The sequence below is a fragment of the Pongo pygmaeus genome, chromosome X (genome assembly GCF_028885625.2).
Source record: "Pongo pygmaeus isolate AG05252 chromosome X, NHGRI_mPonPyg2-v2.0_pri, whole genome shotgun sequence".
NCBI classification, from domain to species: Eukaryota; Metazoa; Chordata; class Mammalia; order Primates; family Hominidae; genus Pongo; species Pongo pygmaeus.
Genome location: NC_072396.2, coordinates 154,783,556 through 154,807,598, shown reverse-complemented (window position 1 = coordinate 154,807,598; position 24,043 = coordinate 154,783,556). Strand labels below are relative to the sequence as shown.

The window sequence follows — 24,043 nt, the reverse complement described above, 5'->3', positions numbered from 1 at the left end:
ATGACAACATATATTCACATAAAAACTTCTACCAGGCCGGGCACGGTGGCTCACGCCTGTAATACCAGCACTTTGGGAGGCCGAGGCAGGTGGATCGCCTTGGTCGGGAGTTCGAGACCAGCCTGACCAACATGGAGAAACCCCGTCTCTACTAAAAATACAAAATTAGCCAGGCGTGGTGGCACATGCCTGTAATCCCAGCTACTTGGGAGGCTGAGGCAGGAGAATCGTGGAGATTACACTCCAGCCTGGGCAACAAGGGCAAAACGCCGTTTCAAAAAAAAAAAAAAAAACTTCTACCAAATGTTCATAACAACATTATTTACAAAAGGAAGTAACTCAAGTGTCCATCAAGTGATAAATGAATAAACAAAATGTGGTATATCCATATGATGGAATATTAGCCATAAAAAGAAATTGGACTTTAGTAAAATTAAACCAAAAACCTTATGCTCTGTGAAAGGTACTGTTAAGAGAATGAAAACAGAATCCATAGAGTGTGAGAAACATTTTCAAAACACATATCTGATAAAGGATTTGTATCCACTATACACAAAAAGAAAACAATCAATTTAAAAATGGGAAAAATATCTAAACAGACATCGCATCAAAGAAAATGTATGGATGGCAAATAAGCACGTAAAAAGATGCTCAACATCATATGTTATCAGAGAATTGCAAATTAAAACCATGAACTACCAGTACAAACCTATTAGAATGACAAAAGTCCGAACAACTTACAACACCAAGTGATGGCGAGGATGTAAAGCAACAGGAACTCTTATACATTGCTGGTCAGAATGCAAAATGACAAAGCCACTTTGGAAGCCAGTTTGGCAGTTTCTTACAAAGATAAACATAGTCTATCCTCACTGGTATTTACCTAAATCAGGTGAAAACATGTGCCCACAAAAACCTGTACACAAATGACTGAAGCAGCTTTATCCATAATTGCCCCAAATTGGAAGTAACCAAGATGTTCTTTAAAAGGTGAATGGATAAACTGTGGTAAATCCATACAATAGAATATTACTTAGCCATAAAAAGAAATGAGCCATTAAGCCAAAGAAAGACAGGGAAGAAGCTTACATGCATATTACTTAGTGATAGAAGCCTCTCTGAAAAGATTACATGCTGTATGATTCCAATTATACAACATTCTGGGAAAGGCAAATCAAAAGATCAGTGGTTGGTAGGTGTTCACAGGGAGGAGGGAAAGACTGCCCTAAAAGTCTCCTGTGTTTTACCTTTTCATCAAAACTACTCTGTATGATACTGTAATGGTAGACATATGACATTAGACATTTGTCAAAACCCATAAAACTGTACAACACAAAGAATGAACCCAAATGTACGGACTTTAGTTAATCATAATGTGTCAATATCAATTCATCAATTATGACAAATATACCACACCAATGCAAGATGTTTGTGGGCAAAACTATGGTCAGGAGTGGAGAGGAGGGCAGTATAAGGGAATTCTCTGTACTATCTGCTCAATTTTCTGTAAACTTAAAACTGCTCTAAAAAGTAGTCTGTTAATTAAAAACGAAAACTTAAAAAAGAGAGAGAATAAAGTGCTACATGCTACAATATGGATGAACCCTGAAAATGTTACACTAAGTGAAAGAAGGCAGCCATAAAAGACCATATACTGTGTGGTTCCATTTATATGAAAGGTCCAGAATAGGGGAATTATATGGAGATAGAAAGTAGATTAGTGGTTATCTAGGACTAGTGGGGGGAATTAAGGGGAAATAGAGGGTGACTGCTAATGGGTATGGGGTTTCTTTCTGGGGTTTTCAAAATGTTATAAAATTTATTGTGGTGGTTGTGGTGATGGTCTAGAACTCTATGAATACACTAAAAATCACTTTAAATGGGTGACTTGTATGCATATCTCAATAAAACTGTAAAAATGGTAACGAGTTTGAAAATCTCAATAAAAAGGACAATTTTCTAGGAAAATTAGCTAACTGGAATCACAAAGAAGTAGAAAACATGAGGAAAAATAGGGTGTTACAAATTTTCCTCTGATGATTGTTACAGTGCCCAGACAGCTTTATGAGCAAGTTCTTTTTAATTTACAAAGAACAGGTAATTTCCATGCTCTAAAAGTGGTTTTCATTATAAAGTAAAAGAAGGAATAAGCCCATTCATTTTATAAAATTAAAGTTATCCTGATCACAAAACCTGACGAACACCCACACAAATACACAGAGAAAGAAAACTGAAGACTAATGTCACTTAGGAATATAGATGCAAAAATCCTAAATGAAATGCCAGCAAGCCAAATCTGGCAAGACATTATGAGCAAGGAGGGATTATTTCAGGAGTGCAATTTACTATTAGGAAGTCTAGACATATAACTCATCACAACAATCAGTTGAAGGAGAAAACCTGAACAAAAGACAAGAAATTAATATTTTAAATTTATTTTTTAAATCTATTAATAAACAAGGAAAAACCTATACCAAAACATAAAATTGGGCAAAAAAGAAAAAAATAGTTCAATTTTACTTGTAATTAAATAAATGTTAATTTTAAAATATGATAATCAATTCTTTGTAGTCAAATTGGCAAAATAGTAATATCAAGAATTTGGAAAAAAAAGGATATACCAATATTCTGCCTCTAAGATAAAAATTGTTATAGGAACATTTAGCAATACCCATGAAAAGCCTTAAAAATTAACATACAGGTGAAACACAGTTGCACGTCTAGGAATTTCTTCACAGGGAACAATCAAGGACTTGGAAAGGTGTAATCACACACTACTTACCTCTGTATTGTTTATAGTACAGAAAAACAGAAAGTAACTGAAATGTCCAGCATTAGAAGATTCATCAAATAAATTCTGGTTTGTTCATTCAATGAAATGCCATGTAACCAGTGAAGGTAAAAAAGAACAATGGACTTAGGTATTCTGAATACATTCAGTAAAAAAAGCTTATGAAAGAGCATGTAGAATACAGAGAAAAGAAGGCTGGATGGTTACAATAAAATGTTAATAGTGGCTGTCTCTGAGTGGGGAGAATACAAGTAACTTATATGCTGTCTTTTTTTGTATATCTGTGATTTTGTACATGTTCTATAATAAACATATATTACTTTGGTAAAGAAAAATATAATAAGAGTGTATTTTAATGCATATATTCTTAACTAAGAAGTTTCGCTGCTAGAAATTTATCTTTAAAATCAGACATTTACAAGATTTATGTATAGGAACACACATTATTATAAAAGCAAAAAAAGGAAACCAACTAAATGTCTAGCAATAGCAATTATAAAGTATGAAATAACTATGGCTATACAATGGAATACTAGGCAGTTATTAAAAATCATGAGGTAGAAGAACATATAATGACAAAGAAAATTAAGCAAAAAGGCAGATTATAAAATAGTAAATACAAAATGAGGCTAATTTTTTCTTTTATTTTATACATTTTTAATTTTTTTAATTTTTAATTTTGTGAGTAGTTAGTATGTATATATATGTATATATATATGGGGTATAATTTTTAAAAATAAAACTATATGGAAAAAATACTGGAGGGAAATATACCAAAATGAACATCAATTACAGTTCTCCCGAAGCCAAAGAACCACTGGTAATTTGTTTATTTTCACCGTTCTGCATTTCACAAATTTCCACAATAGATTTTAAACTCTAGGCATTTGAGGAGCAAGGAACGAGAAAAGGTATACAACCATAGTAATTCTCTCTGCTGCCATTATACTAGGCATTTATAGTATCCCATAACTGAATGCAAGAATTGCTCCTGTATAAATGGGAAGAACATGGATTAAAACAAATGAGAAAAGGGGCAATGTACTAATATGTTGTCTGCATAATTTTTTAAAGCATAAACATAAATCTGGAAACCAACATATTACAAGGTTAAGAATGGTTACTTCTTGTTGGTAGGAATGTGGGTAATGGTTAATTTTGTGAGTGTGATTTTTTTTTTTAATTTTTGAAAAATAAAAATTAAAACCAAATAAGAGACCCATAAATATTTCCACTCACTGGTGTTGGGGCAGTGTGAGTACACTTCTTCCTCTGTGTCTGAGACTGTGGGAGGAGCCCAGTCAGTCCCCGGAATGGGAGGGAACATTCATGGCCACTGCTTTCCACCCCTGGTCTCAGAGGCTGAACATTGGTGCCCTCTCAGTGAAATAACAAAGCGATGCCAGTCTCTCCATTCACTGTATGCCAGGGAGCCCCTAATCCTATGGCAACAGCCCCATAAATCAGGCTCATGGACCCCTAACCCTTCAGAACTCCCAGTCGGCAGAGTTCTCTCCCATGCCATGGCCCTCTATTCTGGCTTTTGCACCCTGCCATGAGACAAGGAGCTCCTGGAGGGCAGGGCCTGTAGTTTAGCTCAAACCTTGCCTCTGTGACTACCCTAGTGCCTTGCATAGAGTGGATATTCAATGAACATTTATGAGACTTTGAAAGGCAGGCAGGTATGAAACATCATCTTGGTGCCTGACTTGGGAATAGAGGAACATAGATACTAGCATGTATCCATGAAGCCTTTCATCCTCTCAGGAAAAGCACAACCCAGCCCATGGCTTGGCTACTTCTTGACGTGCGCAGTGGTGCAGTAGTCTCATGGATGAGAATGCCACCTAGTGGCATGGATGTGGTAGTCTCATGGATGAGAATGCCACCAGGGTAGGCACGGGCAGTGATGAAAGCAGGTCAAAGAAGAAATTAAACATGGTTCAAACAGATCTTCTTTGAAATAAAGATATACAAACCATCACAATAAGTGGAACAGTGGGGGCTGGATGAGGTGTCCGTATGAAGGCATGGCAGCTACAAAGTCAATATAGCATCAATATACAAATTTACCTGTGATGCAATAGGTTTCCTTTGTTTCAAACTGAAGGAAGACATTCCATCTCACTGCCAAAGGCTTACAAATTAACACTGAGGGTCAGGGTTCATGGTACTTACTCAAGGTTCCTGTGGATGCTGTTGTAGTCCCATAACTTTAAAATCATTCTATCATCTTGGAGTACTTTCTCTTAGTGGGGAGATGATGGAATTTGTTGATCATAAGAAGTATATAATGGGAGAAATCTCCTTTGCTAAAGGTTCATGTAATGAAAGTTATGAAAAAAACCTTTTTTTCATTAAAGCAAACTAATTTTTCACTGAAGAAAAAGTAATTATTTAAATGTTTAAAGAAACAACTTTTTTCATTAAAGCAAATTAATTCTTTAAATATGTTGGAGTGTCTCCAGGTACTGACTAGTGTTCTTAGAAAAAAAAACTTTTAAGAACAGAAAAATTCAGATCAAAAGAACACAGCCCTTATCTTTCCCCCTTCAAATATGTCAGATAGTGACTGTGAAACTGAGTGCAGGGAAATCCCTCCATTTTTTATAACATCAAAATGGAATAAGGCTTCATTGCTCAAGCTCATACATACCAGGTCTGAAAGCACATGTGGGTTAAATATCTCAGACTTGGTTTGTTTGAAATGATGTTCTTGCTTTCAATATGATCAACTAAAGACAGTTACTCTGGACTTAGAGCTTCATGGAACAACATAGACTTGATTATGCCAAAAGTACTTTACACAGCTTGAGAAGTCCACTCTTAACAGGTGCCTTTGGAAGTCAAAGCAAAGGATTTTTTAAAAATTGAGCTGGAAGAGATCCTGACCAGTATAACTAGACAGCCTGTGGGATTCAAGAGGTAACAGCTTATCTGCTTTTAAACACTAGTACAATAAGAGAGTTCACAATAAAGTTGGACAACCGCCATAACATCTTTTATCGAAACTGTTGCAAGTTTCTAACTGATCTTTCTGTTTTCACTTGACCCAATTTGGCCAAACCCACACAGCCTAGCACAGGCTCATAATTCTACCATTAGGAGCCTGTGTTCCAGCCAAACTCAATTTCTCACTGTTCGACTGTATCAATATTTGTTTTACCTCTCTAGCAGTGAAAAAAATTGAGTCACCCCAAAAGGTTGTTAGGATCATTCTCAAGTACTGTAAAAACCCTGTCCAGAAGAGACATATCCTCAGACATGCAGTCACACAAGACTCTGCCTTTGAAAATACAGATCCATGGAGGATGAGACAAGAGTTTATACCTCTCTGCACCTGACCTGGGTTGTTTTATTGCTTGTTATGCTACTGACTAATCCAGTGTTCCCAAACATTTTTGGAGTTTTGACATTTCACTGGTTCTAAGTAAAACAATTGTTTGTATTGTTTTTATAAAATGTACCTATCCTACCCCCAAGAATGCTGTAACTTTTCAAAAAAAATTAAAGTTAATTAAAATGAATTTGGCTTTGAGAAATTTAGAACAATTTTGTGAGGTACTTTGAAATCCTATGAAACACTCTAGAATTCCCAAAACAAGGAGTTGAGAATAACTATTTTGGCAAATAGGTTTGTCTCTCCATACTTTGTTATTCCCACCTATAAAATGAAACTAATGATACTCCTACTCTTTCCCAAGTTTCCCAGTCTATATATTATGAGAACCCAAGCTTATAGAAAGAACTTTGCTTTCCCCAGAGTAAAGTATTCCCATCTAACCCAGATAAAGAAATTTAACTATAACTCTAAAATCTCCTTATTAGATTAACATTCTAAATGTTACCAGCAAAATATGAGATACTGTAACATTACCTGATAACACAGAGACATAAAATTCTTTCAGGCTGCAAAAAGATATTTATGTTACTAAACTTACATTTGAAGATCACAGTACTTGAGAAAGCGTAGATCCAACATCCAAACATAGTTGCCATTGGGAAGGAACTGCCTTTAGCTTCTGTGAACAGAGGAGTCTCTTCTGAGGTAGGGATGGGAGTTCAGGACTCTGAGAAGATAATGTCATACTTTCCACTGGGTTCTCTGTTGAAATGTTTCTTTCTGCAGAGAGATTAGAAGTGCAGCACTGGGAGGAGAGGCTGAAAAACAAACATAAGCCTCCCTTGTTGGAGTACATTTTATCCCCACAAAGTTATTTTGTTTGTGATCACAATTCAGTGAATTCTTTTTGATAGAATTCTTTCATTGCAACTGTCTCTAAGAGGCTAAATTTCTCCAAGCAGCACTCTGGAGAATCCCAGCATTAGACAATAATTATAAGAGTTCTACAAGTAAGCAGAGACCCAGGCCAAAGGGAATGTGATAGGCCATACAGGGTACTGCTCTGCCTCCAGGCTGGATAAGAATCCTAACCCAAATGGATTGGGAAAGAGTCCATGTCATTCTAAAATAATAACAGGAAAGAATCTGTTATGGACTGAATGTGTCCCCGCAAAATTTATATGTTGAAATCCTGACCCCTAGGGTGATGGTATTAGGAAAAGGGTCCTTTGGAAGGTGATTAGATCATGAGGGTGGGACCATCATAAATGAGATAAGTACCCTTATAAAAAGAGGCCAGAGAGCTAGCTCACTCTCTTTCTTCTGTGTGAGAACACAGCAAGAAGATGGCCATCTGCAACCCCAAAGAGGGTCCTCACCAGAACTCATACTAGCACCCAGATCTAAGACTTCCAGCCTCCAAAACTATGAGAAATAAATTTCTGTTGTTTTCAAGTAATCCACTTTACGGTACTTTGCTTTGGTAACCCAAACCTTTCTGGATGAGGCAGAATCCAAGAGTTAGAGATTTGAGAGTCAGAAAACACCTCTAGAGATCACTTGTTGTAGCCTTTTGCAGAGAACAAATTTTCTGTAGGCCTAATGTTAAGGTATCCTTAGGTGAAAATAACTAATGTGACATAAGCTACATATAGTATACAATCTCAAATAACATGATTACACAACTTATTAAGATCCTATGACTATCTTTTGCATATAAAAAAGAAGTTAGCATAAATTAGTTCTTAGCTAATGTGAAAGTATTGAACAGTCCTTTGTGCTTTTTGGTTTTTTTTTTTCTTTTGAGACAGAGTCTCACTCTGTTGCCCAGGCTGGAGTGCAGTGGCTCAATCTTGGCTCACTGTAACCTCCACCTCCCGAGTTCAAGCGATTCTCCTGCCTCAGCCTCCCGAGTAGCTGGGATTACAGGCAACTGCCACCACGTCCGGCTAATTTTTATATTTTTATATTTTTATATTTTTTATATTTTTAGTAGAGATGGGGGTTTCATCATGTTGGCCAGGCTGGTCGCGAACTCCTGACCTCAAGTGATCAGGAGTGCCTGCCTTGACCTCCCAAAGTGCTGGGATTAAAGGCATAAACCTACTGAGCAACTGCTTAGGTTAACCTACTCCTGCTCTTACCCAGAATCACAGGTGACTTTGAGCTTTCAGAAGAGGAACCTATCCCTTAAAAGACCCCAAAGAAACCTTGGAGTGATAGAACAACACTTCATTTTCCCTAGGAATTTCTAAATGTTTAGAGAAGGAGGTCTAGATTAAACCAAGCCACTTCTCAGAGCTAACTAGACATACTAACAGGAGGCTGCAAGTTCCCCAGATCATAAGCCAGGCAAAACCACACACGATTCCTGCAAGAATGGCCATAATTTAAAAATTAAAAAATAATAGATGTTGGTGTGGATGTGGTGAAAAGGGAACACTTTTACACTGCTGGTGGGAATTTAAACTACTATAACCACTACAGAAAACAGTATGGAGACTCCTTAAAGCACTAAAAGTAGATCTACCATTTGATCCAGCAATCACTACTGGGTATCTACCCAGAGGTAAAGAAGTCATTATATGAAAAAGACACTTGTACATGCATGTTCACAGCAGCACAATTTGCAACTGCAAAAATATGGAACCAGCCTAAATGCCCATCAACTAACGAGTGAATAAAGAAAATGTGAGATAGATAGATAGATAGATACATATATATCTATCTATCTCCCACATATACCATGGAATATGATTTGGCCATAAAAAGGAATGAAATAATGGCATTTGCAGCAACCTGCATGGAGTTGGAGACCATTATTCTAAGTGAGTAACTCAGGAATGAAAAACCAAACATATGTTCTCACTTATAAGTGGGAGCTAAGCTATGAGGACACAAAGGCTTAAGAATGATATAATGGACTCAGGACTCATGGGTAAGGGTGGGAGGGGGGTGAGGGATAAAAGACTACACATTGGGTACAGTGTACACTGCTCATATGATGGGTGCACCAAAATTTCAGAAATCACCATGAAAGAACTTTTCCATGTAACCAAATACCACCTGTTCCCCAAAAAACAATTGAAATAATAATAATAATAAAATAAAAAATAAAGAAGATGACATTGCTGGTGTGAATATTAACTGATGGAGCCACTGTGGAAAACAGTTTGGCCATTAATTCTTTCAAATGCTAAATATAAATTTCTCATGTGAACCAGCAATTCAACACCTAGGCAATAAATAAAATGAAAACCTATGTCCACACAAAGACTTGTAACTATGCTCATGACTGAATTATTCACAACAGCCAAAAAGTGAAAACAATCCAAATGTTTATCAACTATTAAACAGATAAACAAAATATGATACATCCATACAATGAAATACTAGCCAGCAAAACAAAGGAACAAAATACTGATATATGCTACAACATTGATGAGCCTCAAAAACATTATGCTAAGTGAAAGAAGCCAGATACAAAAGACTAGATATTGTATGATTCTATTTATAGGAAATTCCAAAGACAGGAAATCTACAATAACAAAAAGTAAATTAGTGGTTGCCAGGATTGGGGATAGGAAGATGACTGACTACAAATTGGCATGAAGGATCTTCAGAGATGATGGCAATGTTTTAAGAGTAGATTATGTTAGTGGTTACATAACTGTAAATTCACTGAAAGTTACTGAATTGTATACTTAAAAGGGTGAATTTATGGTATGTAAATTTTATCACCATAAGGCTGATTTTTAAAATGAGGGAGAAATAAGGACTTTCTCAGGAAAACAAAAATAGTGATGGAAATCCTAGCCAGTATTCCTACACTACAAGAAATCTTGAAGAGGTTTTTTTATACCGAAGGAATATATTAGATGGAAACATAAATCTTCACAAATAAATCAAGAGTGCTAAAAAGAAATAAATTATCTGATCTAAAATATTACTAGAAGTAAAATATTACGCAGAAGTAGCTATAGTAATATCAGACAAAGTAAACTTCAGAACAAAGAATATTGTCAGAAATTGAGATATTACACAATAATAAAGAGGTCAATTCTCCAATTAGATATAAAAATTATAAACGTGCATGTACCTAACAGAGCTTAAAAATACATTAGACAAACTGTGACATTACTGAAAAAATAAAATGACAAATACACAATTATAATGGGAAACTTTAACACTTCTCTCTTAGTAACTGAAAGAAAATGTAGGCAGAAAATTAGTGATGACATAAATTACTTAAACAGCACTACTATTCACCTTGACTTAACTGATACACATTTTTAAAACTACATCTAATGCATGTTTTTCAGCAGCACATGGAATGTTCATAGAGATCAACCATGCTGTGGGCCATAAAAAAAACTCAACAAATGTAAAAGAACTGAAATCATTAAAAGTATATTCTCAGGAGCTGGGCGTAGTAGCTCACGTCTGTAATCCCAGCATTTTGGGAGGCCAAGGCGGGCAGATTGCTTGAGGTCAGGAGTTCGAGACCAGCCTGGCCAACACGGAGAAACCCTGTCTCCACTAAAAATACAAAAATTAGCTGGGCATGCTGGTGCATGCCTGTGATTCCAGCTACTTGGGAGGCTGAGGCATGAGAATCGCTTGACCCTGGGAGACAGAGGTTGCAGTGAGCCAAGATCACATCACTGCACTCCAGCCTGGGTGACAGAGTGAGACTGTGTCTAAAAAAAAAAAAAAAAAAGTATGTTATCAGGCGATATTGGAAATTAATAAAAGAAAGATATTTGTAAAGGGCACTCTTAAGAGAATAAAAAGACTAACCACAGACTGGAAAAGAATATTTGCAAATCATAAATCTGAAGAAGGACTTGTATCCAGAATAAAAAAAAAAACCCTCAAAATTCAACAGTAATAATGATCCACACAGTATGGTACTGAAGGAGGTATAGACACATAGAACAATAGAACAGAATAGCAAACATATACTTTGGGAGGCCAAGGTGGAAGGATCACTTGAGGCCAGGAGTTTGAGACTAGCCTGGGCAACAGAGTGAGACTCTGTCTCTACAAATAATAATAATAATAAAAAAGCTGCATATGGTGGCGAACACCTGTAGTCCCAGCTACTCAGAAGGCTGAGGCAGGAGAATTGCTTAAGCCCAGGAGTGAGCCATGATTGCATCACTGCACTCCAGCCTGCGCATGGAGTGAGACCCTGACTCTTAAAAGAGAAAAAGAATATCAGAGACAGAAATAGATCCACACAAAGATGCCCAATTGATTTTTGACAAAGGTGCAAAACCAATTCAAAGGAAGAGGCAGAGCTTTTTCAACAAGTAGTGTTGAAGCAACTAGATGTACATGGGGCGGGAGGAAGAAAGAAAAAGAAAAATGAACCTTGACTTAAACTTCAAACTTTAACTCAAAATGGAACACAGTGTGAAACGTAAAAATGTAAAACTTTTCAAAAAAACACAAGAGAAAATCTTCAGACATAAGATTAGGTGAACAGTTCTTACACTTGGTATCAAAAGCATGACCCATAAAAGTAAAAATTGAAAATTACACCTCATCAAATTTAAAAACTTTGCTCTGTGAAAAACTCTTTCAAGGAGATGAAAAAAAACAAATTACAGACTGAGAGAAACATTTGCAAATTATATATCCCACAAAGGACTTATATCTGGAATATATAAAGAACTCTCAAAACTCAACATTAAAAAAAAAATCCAATTAGAAAAGAGGCAAAAGACATTTAACTGAAAAGGATACACAGATGCCAAATAAGCACATGAAAAGATATTCAATATCATTAGCCCTCAAGAAAATGCAAATTAAAACCACAATGAGATATTGCTAGAAACCTATCAAAGTGGCTAAAATAAAACACTGTGACAACACCAAATGCTAATGAAGATGTGGAGCAAATGGATCACTGACATCGCTGGTCAAAATGTAAAAGTGCACAATCACTCTGGAAAATAGTTTGGCAGTTTTTAAAAAAAAAATTATTAGTATTATTATTTATTATACTTTAAGTTCTGGGGTACATGTGCAGAATGTGCAGGTTAGTTATACAGGTATACATGTGCCATGGTGGTTTGCAGTTTCTTTAAACACTAAAAATGGATTGGCCAGGCACAGTGGCTCACGCCTGTAATCCCAGCACTTTAGGAGGCCGAGGCAGGCAGATTATGAGGTCAGGAGTTCAAGACCATCCTGGCCAACATGGTGAAACCCTGTCACTACTAAAAATACAAAAATTAGCTGGGCATGGTGGCGCATGCCTGTAATCCCAGCTACTCAGGAGGCTGAGGCAGGAGAATCGCTTGAACCAGGGAGTTGGAGGTTGCAGTGAGCTGAGAACGCACCACAGTACTCCAGCCTGGCGACAGAACAAGACTCCATCTCAAAAAAAAAAAAAAACAGATTTACCAAATGACCCAGCAATGGCACTCTTGGGCATTCACCCCAGAGAAGTGAAAACTTATGTTAATGTAGAAACTTGTATATGAATGTTCACAGAAACTTTATTTGGAATAGCTCAAAGTGGAAACTACCAAAATTGACAATGCTTAAATTATAGTACATCCATACTATGAAATAGTATCCAGCAATAAAAAGGAATGAACTATTGATACATGTCACAACTTGAAGGAACCTCCAGGAATTATGCTGAGTGGGAAAAAAGCAAATATGAAAAGGAAACGTACTATATAGTATGCTTCCACGTATATAACATCCTTGGAATAACAACATTATACAGATGGTAAACCAAATAGTGGTTGATAAGGGTAAGGGATGTAGAGTAGGAAGTGGGTGAGGCTGTGGAGAGGTAATATGAGAGGAACGTTGTGGTGATGGCACAGTTCTGTATGTTGATTGTCGTGGAAGCTACACAAAACTATACATGTGATAAAATTGTATAGAAACACACACACACAAGTATATGTATAACTGGTAAAATCTGAATAAGCTCTGTGGATTGCACCAATGTCAATTTTCTGAAATTAATATTGTACGATAGTTAGGCAAGATGTTAACATTGGGGAAGGGTGAGTGAAGAGAATACAATTCTTTGCAACTTCCTTAAAATCTATAATTATTTCCAAATAAAGCTTTTGAAATTAACCATAAGAAAACAAGCAACCCAATATTTTGAATGGACGAGAATATAAACAGAAAATTGACCACAGAAGTTAGATGGATGGCAAATAAGCATGTTAAAAGATGTTCAACATTAATAATCATTAGAGAAATGCAAATTATAACCAGAAAGAGATACCACTATACACCTTAGAGTGGCAAAACAAAACAAAAACATACACAGAAAAACTAGCAGTACCAGGTGCTAGCAAGAATGTGGAACAACTGGGAACTCTCAAGCCCTGCTAGTGGGAATGCAAAATGGTACAGCCACTCTGCAAAAAGTTTGACAAGTTCTCAAAAAGAACTATAACCCAGCAATTTATCAAGTAACCCAGAAATCCCACTCCTATCTACTCAAAAGAAATAAAAACTATGTTCATACAAACCCTGTACACAAATGTTTGTAACAATGTATCCATAATAGAGAAAAAATGGAAACAAACCAAATATCCCTCAACTATAGGACTCATAAACAAAATGTGATACATCTATACAATGGAATATGACCCAGCAATAAAAAGCAATGAACTCCTTGACTGGGTGCAGCGGCTCACGCCTGTCATCCCAGCACTTTGGGAGGCAGAGGCAGGTGGATCACTTGAGGCCAGGAGTTCGAGACTAGCCTGGTCAACATGGCAAAACCTTGTCTCTACTAAAAATATAAAAATTAGCCAGGCGCAGTGGTGCACGCCTGTAGTTCCAGCTACTTGGGAGGTTGAGGCATGAGAATCCCTTGAACTTGGGAGGCAGGGGTTGCAGTGGGCTGAGATCATACCACTGCACTCCAGCCTGGGCAAGAGAGCGAGACTATTACACACACACAAAGGAATGAACTACTGAAAACACAACAACATAGTTAAACCTCAAAAGCATTTTGCTACCTGAAAGAAGCTACATTCAAAAGGTTACAACCATATCATTCTGTTTCTTTGATAATCTGGAAAACTATGGGAATGGAAATTAGATCAGTGGCTGCCAGGGTTGAGAATGGAGAAGGGGTTGAATGCTAAGAGGCGGTACAAAGCAATTTCTGAGGTGATGGAATCGTTTGGTAACTTAACTGTAGTGATGGCATTAGGCAAAAGCCATAAAACGGTACACCACACCAGTTTGCACTGTGTAAAAAAATAAGTAAACATGCCAAAAAAGGATCCCCCTGCATACCCACCTAAGTGACAACATGTGCTGTCAAGGATGGAGAGCAAATGGAACTCACACATTGCTGGTGGTAATATAAATTGCTACAGCCGCTTTAGAAATCTGTTTTTCAATATCTGCTAAAATTAAACATATGCATATCCCATAAATCATCAATTTTACCTCTAGACATATACATAACAGTAATACATATTCACCAAAGAAAGTAAATCCAAGCATGTTCACAGCAGCTTTGTTTGTATTACAAAAACCTGGGAACAATTCCAGTATGTACAAATAGCAGAATGGGTAAATAAATCATGATATACTGATAAAAATGGAATAGTGTATGGCAATGAGAATAAAGTATTGCTCACATGACAACATGGATGAGTCTCACAAGCAATATTTAATATAAAAATCCAGACAGTAATAAGATTACATAGTGTATGATCCCATTTATATAAAGTAATAAAAAATGTTACAAAATAGCGATTACCTTTGGGCAGAAGTAGTGACTTGGAGGGTATTACAAAGAGGTCCCAGCGGTGTTCTATTTTGTGATTTAAGTGCTGGCTATCTTGTTAAGTTGTGAATGTTCATCAATGCATTCACTTAATATTTGGGCATGTTTCCTGTTTGCAAATTATACTTCCATTAAAAATGTTTTAGGCCAGGCATGGTAGCTCATGCCTGTAATCTCAGCACTTTGGGAGGCTGAGGCAGGAGGATTGCTTGAGGCCAGGAATTTCAGACCAGCCTGGGCAACATAGTGAGACCTCATCTTTAAAAAAAAAATTTTTTAATTTGCTGGGTGTGCTGGTGCATGCCTGTGGTCCTAGCTACTAAGGAGGCGGAGGTGGGAGGATCACTTGAGCCCAGGAGGTCAAGGCTGCAGAAAGCTATGATCGTATCACTGCACTCCAGCCTGAGTGACAAAGTGAAACTCTGTTTCAAAAAAAAAAGTTTAAAAACTTTTAAATGTATGCTTCATTTTCTTTTCTTTTTAAAATTTAGGTTTGCTTATATAGCCAATTGCTGTAAGTCTGTAACTAAAACCAAGATTACAGTAGCTCAACGCATAGAAGTTAAAGATAGATAAGCCAATTTTGTAACCTCACCTTTTACTTTCTGTTTGTTGGCTTTTACATTACTTCAAAATTGTTAAGGAGTAATAAATGCCTGTCCACGTCCATTCCTGTCTGTCCTAGAACATTTAAACTGTCTATAAGTCTTTTGGCTGTAAGTCTCTTGGCCATAGAGGTCCTACCAAGGGACAGGATGGACCTGGGGCAGGCAGCTAAACCACCTCCACAATGCTATGGGACAAAATAAAAGTTTGTCCATTGATGTTGCCTCTGGCAAATCCTGGCCAGAAGGAAAGAATGTAAACCAAAAATAAAATTCTAAGCTCCCCAACCATCTGAATGGACCCCTCCTCTTGGCCAAGGGCATTCCAAAGTTAACCTGAAAAACTAGTTCAGGACATGATGAGGAAGGGGGAGTTGGACATGCCTCATTACCATCAACATGAACACAGTCCTTAAGACTGATAGAATAGACTCTTTAAGTCTAATAGGAAACATTTACAATCTATTCTCTCTGAAGCCTGCTACCTGGAGGTTTCATCTGCATGATAAAACTGTGGTCTCCACAACTCCTTATCGTAAACCAGACATTCCCTTCTAATGATTCCAGGTCTTTAGATAATAACTCAACCAATTATTAATACCAGTCAGAAAATTTCTGAACCTGCCTATGACCTGGAAGTCCTCCAACTTCCATTTGTCCTGCTTTTCCAGACCAAACCAATGTACATCTCACATATATCAGTTGATGTCTTATATCTCCCTAAAAACCAAACTGTGGCCTGACCACCTTGGGCATGTCACCAGGACCTCCTTAGGCAGTGTCACAGGCATGTCCTTAGCCTTGGCAAAATAAACTTCTAAATTGATTGAAAAAAATCTTCAGGTTTTCTGATAAGATTGTCTGATTCCAAGGGAGAGGAGTGAGAATTATACATGAAAGCTTTTGTTCCCAATTGGACAGAAGGATGCAAGCAACTTTTGATCACCTGCTCTACCATGAACAGTGCCAGGGGCTTCACAACAACCACGAGACGTATGTATTTTATGTCCATTTTAGAGATGAAGAAGACTCAAGAACAAGAAGATTACTAGTTTCAATTACAAATATATGATTCCAGCATTTCTAGAATGAAAAACTCAGGGAATATCTGAGACAGAAAGGTCTGTAAAGAGCATTAAATCCAGCCCCTTTATTTTACAAACTGGGAAAATCTGTTCAAGATTACCTATCTACTCAAAGAGAAGGAACTCGAATTTCAATCTCTTGAGTGCCACCCAGTGGACAATGTACCATGACCGATATTTACAGACAAGTTATCAAAAAACTTTACAGAATAGTGGGAAAGAGCATTCATTAAACTGGGAATTGGAAGAACTGGATCCTGTCCCAGTTTTGCCAAGTAAGGTTAGCTTCCCCTCTCTTGGCTTTAATTTCCCCATCTGTGTAATATGAAGTGACAATAGGAAAACCGACATGAGGGAGCAAGTCTTGGATCCAAGACAGAGACAGATCCAGGTTTTGTGGGGCTTGAAGCTTGTAACATTTGGGGCCTTCTTTAAGTATAAGAATGCAAAATTACCAGTATAAAATTGGGAACAAAAGCAAATATTTAAAATGAGAAAAAAAAAAACAAAAGAACACACATTTGAAAACGTTGACGAATGTTAGAAACATCTGAAAATTTAGAAAAAAATAACATAAATACCTACTTATCTTTAGTACTTAACTGCCTCATGCACTTCTGTAGTATGTTATTCCTGCTTTTCTTGTTTGTTATAGTTGGAAACACAGGATTCAGCATATAGTTATAATCACAACTAAGATTTATTACGGCAATGTAGTTACGGCACACAGCCAGATCACAAGCAGAAAAGACACAGGCAAAGTTTGGAGGAGCCCATGCACAGACTTCCTTATGCTCTCTCCCTCCCATGAGGGGCCACACAGAGCACGTGCTTCTCTCGGCAACAAATATGCAGTGGCACATGTGATGTTTCTGGCCAGAGAAGCCCAGACTCATTGCCCACACTTTACACTGGGGTTTGGTAACAGAGACATCCTCTGCCTAGCATGCACCAAAATTCCAGACTCCCAGAAGGAAAGCAGGTATTCAGCATCAACTACGTTTTTTGTATCAACAGTCAAGGCAAAGTGAGCCATCTTATCAGTTAACTGTTGACTAGGGAAATTCTGAGAGTCAAGTTTCCACATGCCAGCAGGGAGCGTAACTTCCAAGCAGGTCTTTCTAAGGGTAGCAGTCACAGGAACTGTGACTGTGCCCTTTCTAGCTCAGGACACATTTGATGCTGTGACTGTTTGGGAATTCAGTCCTGACCAATTTAAGAGGTTGTGTTTCTTAACTGTCTCTGGCTCCTGGTTTGCGCAGTTTAATTCTGTGCCTGCCCAGCAAAACTCTTCTGCATACTACTCAATGTTTCTAGTCCTTCTATAGGTCCATGGCCTACAATCACAGGAATTCTGAAAAATGCCATTTTACAAAACCCCCTTCCAAATGTGCAAATAAATGTATCTTGTATTTACAATTGCGTACACTGCATGCTGGGTATATGCCTGACAAGAGAGCACTTTTGCTTTTCAATGAAAATGGAATCCTTCACTTACAATTTTACACATCTGATTGATGACTAGAAGATTTTTCCACAGACTAGCTTCTGGTGCTGTACATTGTGAATCTTGGTTCTCCTCCACTGCCAACATACCCCTGATGCCAAGTGCTGCAAGTCACAGTGACATTACAATGTACCCTCCAGCCTCACCCCTCTTGTCCTAACACTGGATGCATCAGCACAGTAAGCAGAAGTATTCCTGCAAGCTATTCCAATAAAGGGCAGCTGGCAATAACTGGGAAATATATGGAATTGCTTGTGGACTCCTGAAAGATATCTCAAAAATATATCCTAAACTAAATGAATCCCAACTTAATGTCCCCTCAGTTGAATTCTCAATATGACCATGGTCATTGCATTGCTACCCAACACACAGGCAAGAGGGATAGAGACAGCATAGTGGAAAGAAAGATTCCCTGAACCAACTGTGGTTAAAATATCTTTTGTAGATTTTCCAAACCATACAACTGTAGGACCACAATGCTAGGGCTCCTTCCAGGGCTGTTCAAGCAAGAGACACTGAAGCTTTATCTTAAACTTCATTCACTTCACTGTGTACTTGCATCGGGTCTACAGACTTACAGAAGAGAAACCATGAGAAAAGACATAGGGCCCAGATAATGAGACACAAGGGAAGAGAGTACACAATCAGAAACAAGGACAAGGAAATTAAGACAAATTCCAGATAAACAAAGTGCAAAATTTACCTGGGAATGTGTGACCTGCATGTGACCTAGCATGGGAGAGGCAGCCTGAAGAGTTATTCTTCCTAAGCTGGGGCACAACACAAGGACAAAAACAACAGAGCTGGCTTTATTCCATGGCTGAGCCAGGAGGACATACCATGAGATTCTGTCGATATTGAGTGGACAGGAGGAGGACTAGTTCACAGATGTCAGGCTTCTTGGACCACAGACAGAGAGAAGTTTTGCTGGGCAGGCACAGAATTAAACTGGGCAAACCAGGAGCCAGAGACAGCTAAGAAACACAACCTCTTAAATTGGTCAGGACTGAACTCCCAAACAGTCACAGCATCAGATGTGTCCTGAGCTAGAAAGGGCCTTCTAGTTACCATATTCCACCATTCCACCAACATCTTTGGTGTACAGATCAAATCACCATAGTCAGGGTCAAAAAGACTGGTTGAGTCCTGCCTTGATCACTTACAGTACAAGCTGAGGCAAATCACTTCCCCTCTCTGAATTTCAGTGTCCTCATCTCTCAAGCAAAGAGAATGATAACGTGGTCCCAGGAGCCTGCGAAGAATTCAGTGTCACATTAGAATGAGAAAAAGGACCTGGAGAGGCATTCCTGCTGACCCAGAACACAACACAAGAATCTAAGGGCAAGCACGCTGTAAGCTTCAAAGCCTTGCAGGAATGTTACCTTTGCTTTACTACAGAGGAGGCACCAGCAGGGGAACTCTCTCTCTGCACACAGTTGGAGTCCTCAGAAAATGTTGATTCTCATGGACTCTTCTCTGTCCCTAATGTACAAGCAGTTTCAAGCAGGGGTCTTGTTGGTATTTTAGGGGGAAATTGATGGTATTACTTTGGGATTAATTTGATAAGACTAACGGTCATTTTACAAAGAGAAAGTCACCCCATAAGTAGTATGGCTGGGAAGGGAGAAGGGAGGAGGACGCAGGGGACCTGAGCAAGCATTGAAATATCTAAATGAGAGGTAAGACAGCAAGGGCAGTTATGCTGTGATTGAAGATGACACTTGCACCCCTATCATCTCCCCACCAACCTCTGGCCCAGATGACTTACTGGCCACGAGTGAATCAATGAATTCTTCTCAGGAAGAGAACCAGTTTGCCTTTTAAAAATGCTGACAGTGAAACCCAAGGGAGGAAACTCACCTGCTGCACCCAGCGTGCAGCCCACACTCCTTCAGTGTTCCTTTATGAGTTGGACCCAATCTAGTTTCCCAGCCTCTTCTCCCATGACTTCACTCTACGAACGCGTCTGCTCCAGCCACGAACCTTCTCTGGGCTCCCTGAATGTACCTAACCCTTTCAGGCTGTCCTTCCCCCGTTTCCCATCTAACAAAACCCTTTCGACCTTCAAGGCCCAGCTCAAACAGCCCCTCCTCTACGAAGCCTCCCCCAGCCCCCTGCCCAGAGTGAGCAGTTCCTTCCTCTTCACATTCACCTAACTCCTCTTGCTTGTAAGATGCCCCCTTACAAGTAACAAAGACATGAGTGTGCACCTACCTTCAAGCAGCCTCTTTCAGGAGGGGGCCTGGCTTCCATCTGCTTTTTGACATACTTTGCACTGAGATCTGCCCTCTCCTGCCAGGCTGTGCTCACACCAATACCGAGAGATCACGAGACGCCCTGCCAGCAAATGCCCTGGAAGCACATCCCCTTCATGCCCCTGGCAGTTGTCTAATGCACACACAAGATCAAAGCAGCTCTCGGGTGGCCTGTTGCAGGGCACAGCACACTTCTGCCTATGCCAAGGCAGATGCTGGGCCCTTCCCTATTGTGCTCAGCACGCACCCATTCTCCAGGGCGCCTTTTCCGGGCATTAATTCATCCAGTCAGTTAACACGGATTGCACAGCCTATGTGCCAGGTACCATGTGGACCCCACCACCCGTGCCCAATGCAGGCCCCTCTAGTGGGCAACCCTTGCTCCACACCTCCCTATTGGGCTGCTCGAGACTGTCAGGTCGGGCTCAACCTGCTCTCCAGCCCTGTTTCCTTCCTATCCCTTTCCTGAGTGTTAGTTAGCCCCAGTAAACCTTTGGCCCTGCCAACTCCCTCTCACGGTCTGCTTCCTGGAGGACATAATCTGAGACAGTGGGTTCCAGAGTGGTCTGAGAAAGCAAGTGGTAAAATGGGGGCTTGGTACAGGATTGCCCTGCATCTGCCCAACTGGCAACAAGGTTCCCATCTTCGGGGGTAGGTGGCACGCAGGCGGCTCCAGGCACAAGATGGCAGGCTAGTTGCCAGACCTTTGGTGGGATGGCCGGCTTGTGGAGAGGAAGTTCCTGGCAGGTGAGGAGATCCAGGCAGGGCGGATGCCTGGAAATGAAAACTCAGAGAACAGACAGTGGTGAGTATGTTTCCTGGATGACCCACAGGGGATTAATGAGAGGCCAAGAGCAATGAACAAACATCTAAAAATTAAGCAGAAACACTGGAGTCTTCCTGGTGGTTTACAAAGTAGCCCCCGATCCAGGCAATGGGCGAGCAGCAAAGTCTGAAGAACAAACCCAGGACTTGCTAAGGTGGCTGAACTCCAAAGACAGGTGAACGCTCAGCCAAGGCAGGTCTGTCATGCCAATGACACAAGCCCTGTTGGAAAAACCTGCGTCCCTGATACATGGAACAGGCACATCTAGGAGAAGGTGTCTGAATATCTGGTCTCCCCAGATGCCCTTGAAACTTCTGAGCCCGCAGCATCAGCCCACCCCCTCCCATGAAGCACTGCAGGCACCCTATCCCGAAGGAGAAATAAATAACACAAGAATTTTCCCCACAGGTGTCCTCCCTCCCAGGAGTGGCCCTCACCTTATCACTGGCTGCCAGGTAGGGTGACCAACAGTCCCAGTTTGCTGAGTGAATTGCAGTGCTAAAAGCCGGCGAGTCCCAGGAAAGTAGGAGGAATTGGTGAGCCGACTGCCAGACCCGTGACCAGAGTGAAGGTGCAGCACAGCGCCGTGCAGGAAGGGTGTGCTGGGTCTGGGAAGGGGGAAAGCGATGACACCCTTGAGGAGCTGCAGGATCAGCATGCACCTGCAGCAGCCAGGGGGGTCCCTGTGGGATGGGACCCGGATGCAGCTCAACCAGTGGGGGCTGAAAACGAAGGCTAGATAAGGGACTTGGAGACACTCTGCTGCTCAACACAACTGAATGCCCCGGTAGGGAGCCGAACGGATGGGGCAAACCTGTTGATGGCATGGGATGGCCAACAGTGATGGTCCAGGCCTGAGTGACGGTGAAAGGCCCGAATTGTCACGGCAGACAGTGAAGGAAGGGATTCAAAGGCTAAGCAAAGTGAGCTTGCTGGAACTGGCCAGAAGAGGTGAGGCCAGAAGACACCCCGGAGGATCAAGTTTCAGGTGAGGGCCCAGAGGACACATGTGTCAGCAAGGGCATCAGGAATGTGCTGGAGAGAGGGCGCCAGCATCCCTCAGAGATCCAGCGCGGGAATCCTCTGCAGGCCAGGGCTGACCACAGGAGAGTGTCTTGCAGAATGGGGCGCACCGAGAACTGGAACCTGATAAGGATGGTGCAGCCTCCTCCTCCTCCTCCTCGTTTCCTTCTCCTCCTCTCCTCCCCTCTTCCTCCCCTCCTAATTCTCTCTTCCTCCTCTCCCCCTCCTGTCCTTCTTTCTTCCTCCTCATTTCCTCCTCTTACTCTCTTCCTCCTCCCACCTCCTGCTCTCCTTCTCCTCCCCTCCTCCTCATCCTCTCCTCTTTCTCTCTTCTTCCTCCTACTTTTCTCCTTCTCATTTCCTTCTCTCTTCCTCTCCTCCTTCTCCTCTTCTCTTCCACCTCCTCCAACTCTATTCCTCCTCCTCTCCTCTCCACTCCTCCCCCACTCCCTCCTCCTTTTCCTCTGCTCCTCTTATTCTACTCCTCTTCTTCCTCCTCGTCCTCTCCTCTTAGTCCTCCTTTCTTCTGCCTCCTCCTCTCCGCTTTCTCCTCTTCTCCGCCTCCTCCTTTCTTCTTCCACCTCGCCTCTTCCTCCAAATCTCCTCCTCTTCCTCTCCTTCTCCTCCTCCTCTGCTCCTCCTCTCGTCCTCTCTTCCTCCTACACCTCTCCCCCTTTCCTCCCTCCTCCTGCTATTTCTCTCCTTCTCCCTTCCTCCCTGTCCTCCCCCCTCCTTCTCTCCTTTTCCTCTTTTCTCTTACTCCTCCTCTTCTCCTTCTCCTGTTCTTTTCTCTTCCTCCTCCCCCCTCATCCCTCTCCTCTCCTTTTCTCCTCCTCTTTCTCATCCCCTCTGTGCTCCGCCTCCTCTCCTCCACATCTGCCTCTCCTTCTCCTTCTGTTCTTCTCCTCTCCTCCTACTCCCCGCTCCTCCTCCTTACTTGCTTTTCTAGTCCTCTTCCTCTTCTTCGTCTCCTCCTCTCCTCTTTCTTCTCTTTTCTGTGTCCTCCTCTCCTCCTTCACCTCTTCTCCTTGGTCTCATCTCCTCCTCCTCCCCTTCTCCTCCTCCTTCCCTCCTTCAACCCACTCCCTCTCTTCCTCTTCCTTCTCCACTTTTCTTCTCTCCTCCTCCCCTCCAGCTCCTATTCCTCCACTTTACCTCTCTCCTCCTGCTACATCGCACATTCACACGACCCTGTGAGAGTCAGGGCAGAAAAGGAAAGCTAAAAGGCGGACAAATGAGTGCAAGAGAGCAAAGAAGGGAGCCCTCTCTAACCTAATGGGCAGGGCACTGGATGCATGCGAGCACCTCCTCCTTGGGGGAGGGGTCACAGCCTCCAGATGGAGGGGCAGTGGGACACTCCATGACCTCCGGGGTTACTTACAATTTGGAGTGCTTAGGTGAATACTGAGTCCAAAACAGCCCTGCAAAGAGACAGAAGAACAAGCCCCTGAGCAGACGAGGTCTCTGAAATACAAAAAGCTAACATGGGGTTAGAGGCAGAATTCAGAAAGAGCTCCTACAACTCCATACCAACAAGGCAAGTGACTCACTAGAAAAATGGGCAAAAGCCATTTCCTAGACGAGGAAGGCGGGCTGAACAAGAAGCATCTGAAGGGAAACCATGAATCAGGGTCAAAGCGGTCCCAGACTGGCCATGTCCCGGAACACTAGGCAGAATCAAACGTGAACCCTCTCCAGAGGAGAGCAACTTCCTCCTGGGCCTCAGAGACAAAGAAGCACAGCGAGGGGAGGTGGCTGCACTCTGGAAAGTGTCAGTGTGGAGGCAAGGGAAGAGGAAGGGGGTGACAGGCTCAGAA

General features: G+C 40.8%; 1 protein-coding gene across 8 annotated transcripts in view; it reads right to left on the bottom strand.

The window, feature by feature from the left end:
- Positions 1 to 24,043, bottom strand: part of LOC129024421 (uncharacterized) — an 87,846-nt gene that overhangs the window by 60,293 nt on the left and 3,510 nt on the right. For 7 of the 8 annotated variants that reach the window (XR_010125487.1, XR_010125481.1, XR_010125484.1 and 4 more), the window contains 4 exons: positions 23,608 to 23,647; positions 19,286 to 21,811; positions 6,733 to 6,914; positions 4,970 to 5,103 (listed from right to left, as the gene is read on the bottom strand). Coding sequence is in view for 1 of the 8 variants with exons in the window: in XM_063660558.1 (XP_063516628.1) it covers positions 21,353 to 21,811 (459 nt within the window). In the remaining 7 variants the exon portion in view is untranslated. The remainder of the gene's footprint in view (positions 1 to 4,969; positions 5,104 to 6,732; positions 6,915 to 19,285; positions 21,812 to 23,607; positions 23,648 to 24,043) is intronic. The other variant, XM_063660558.1, reaches the window with a different exon arrangement.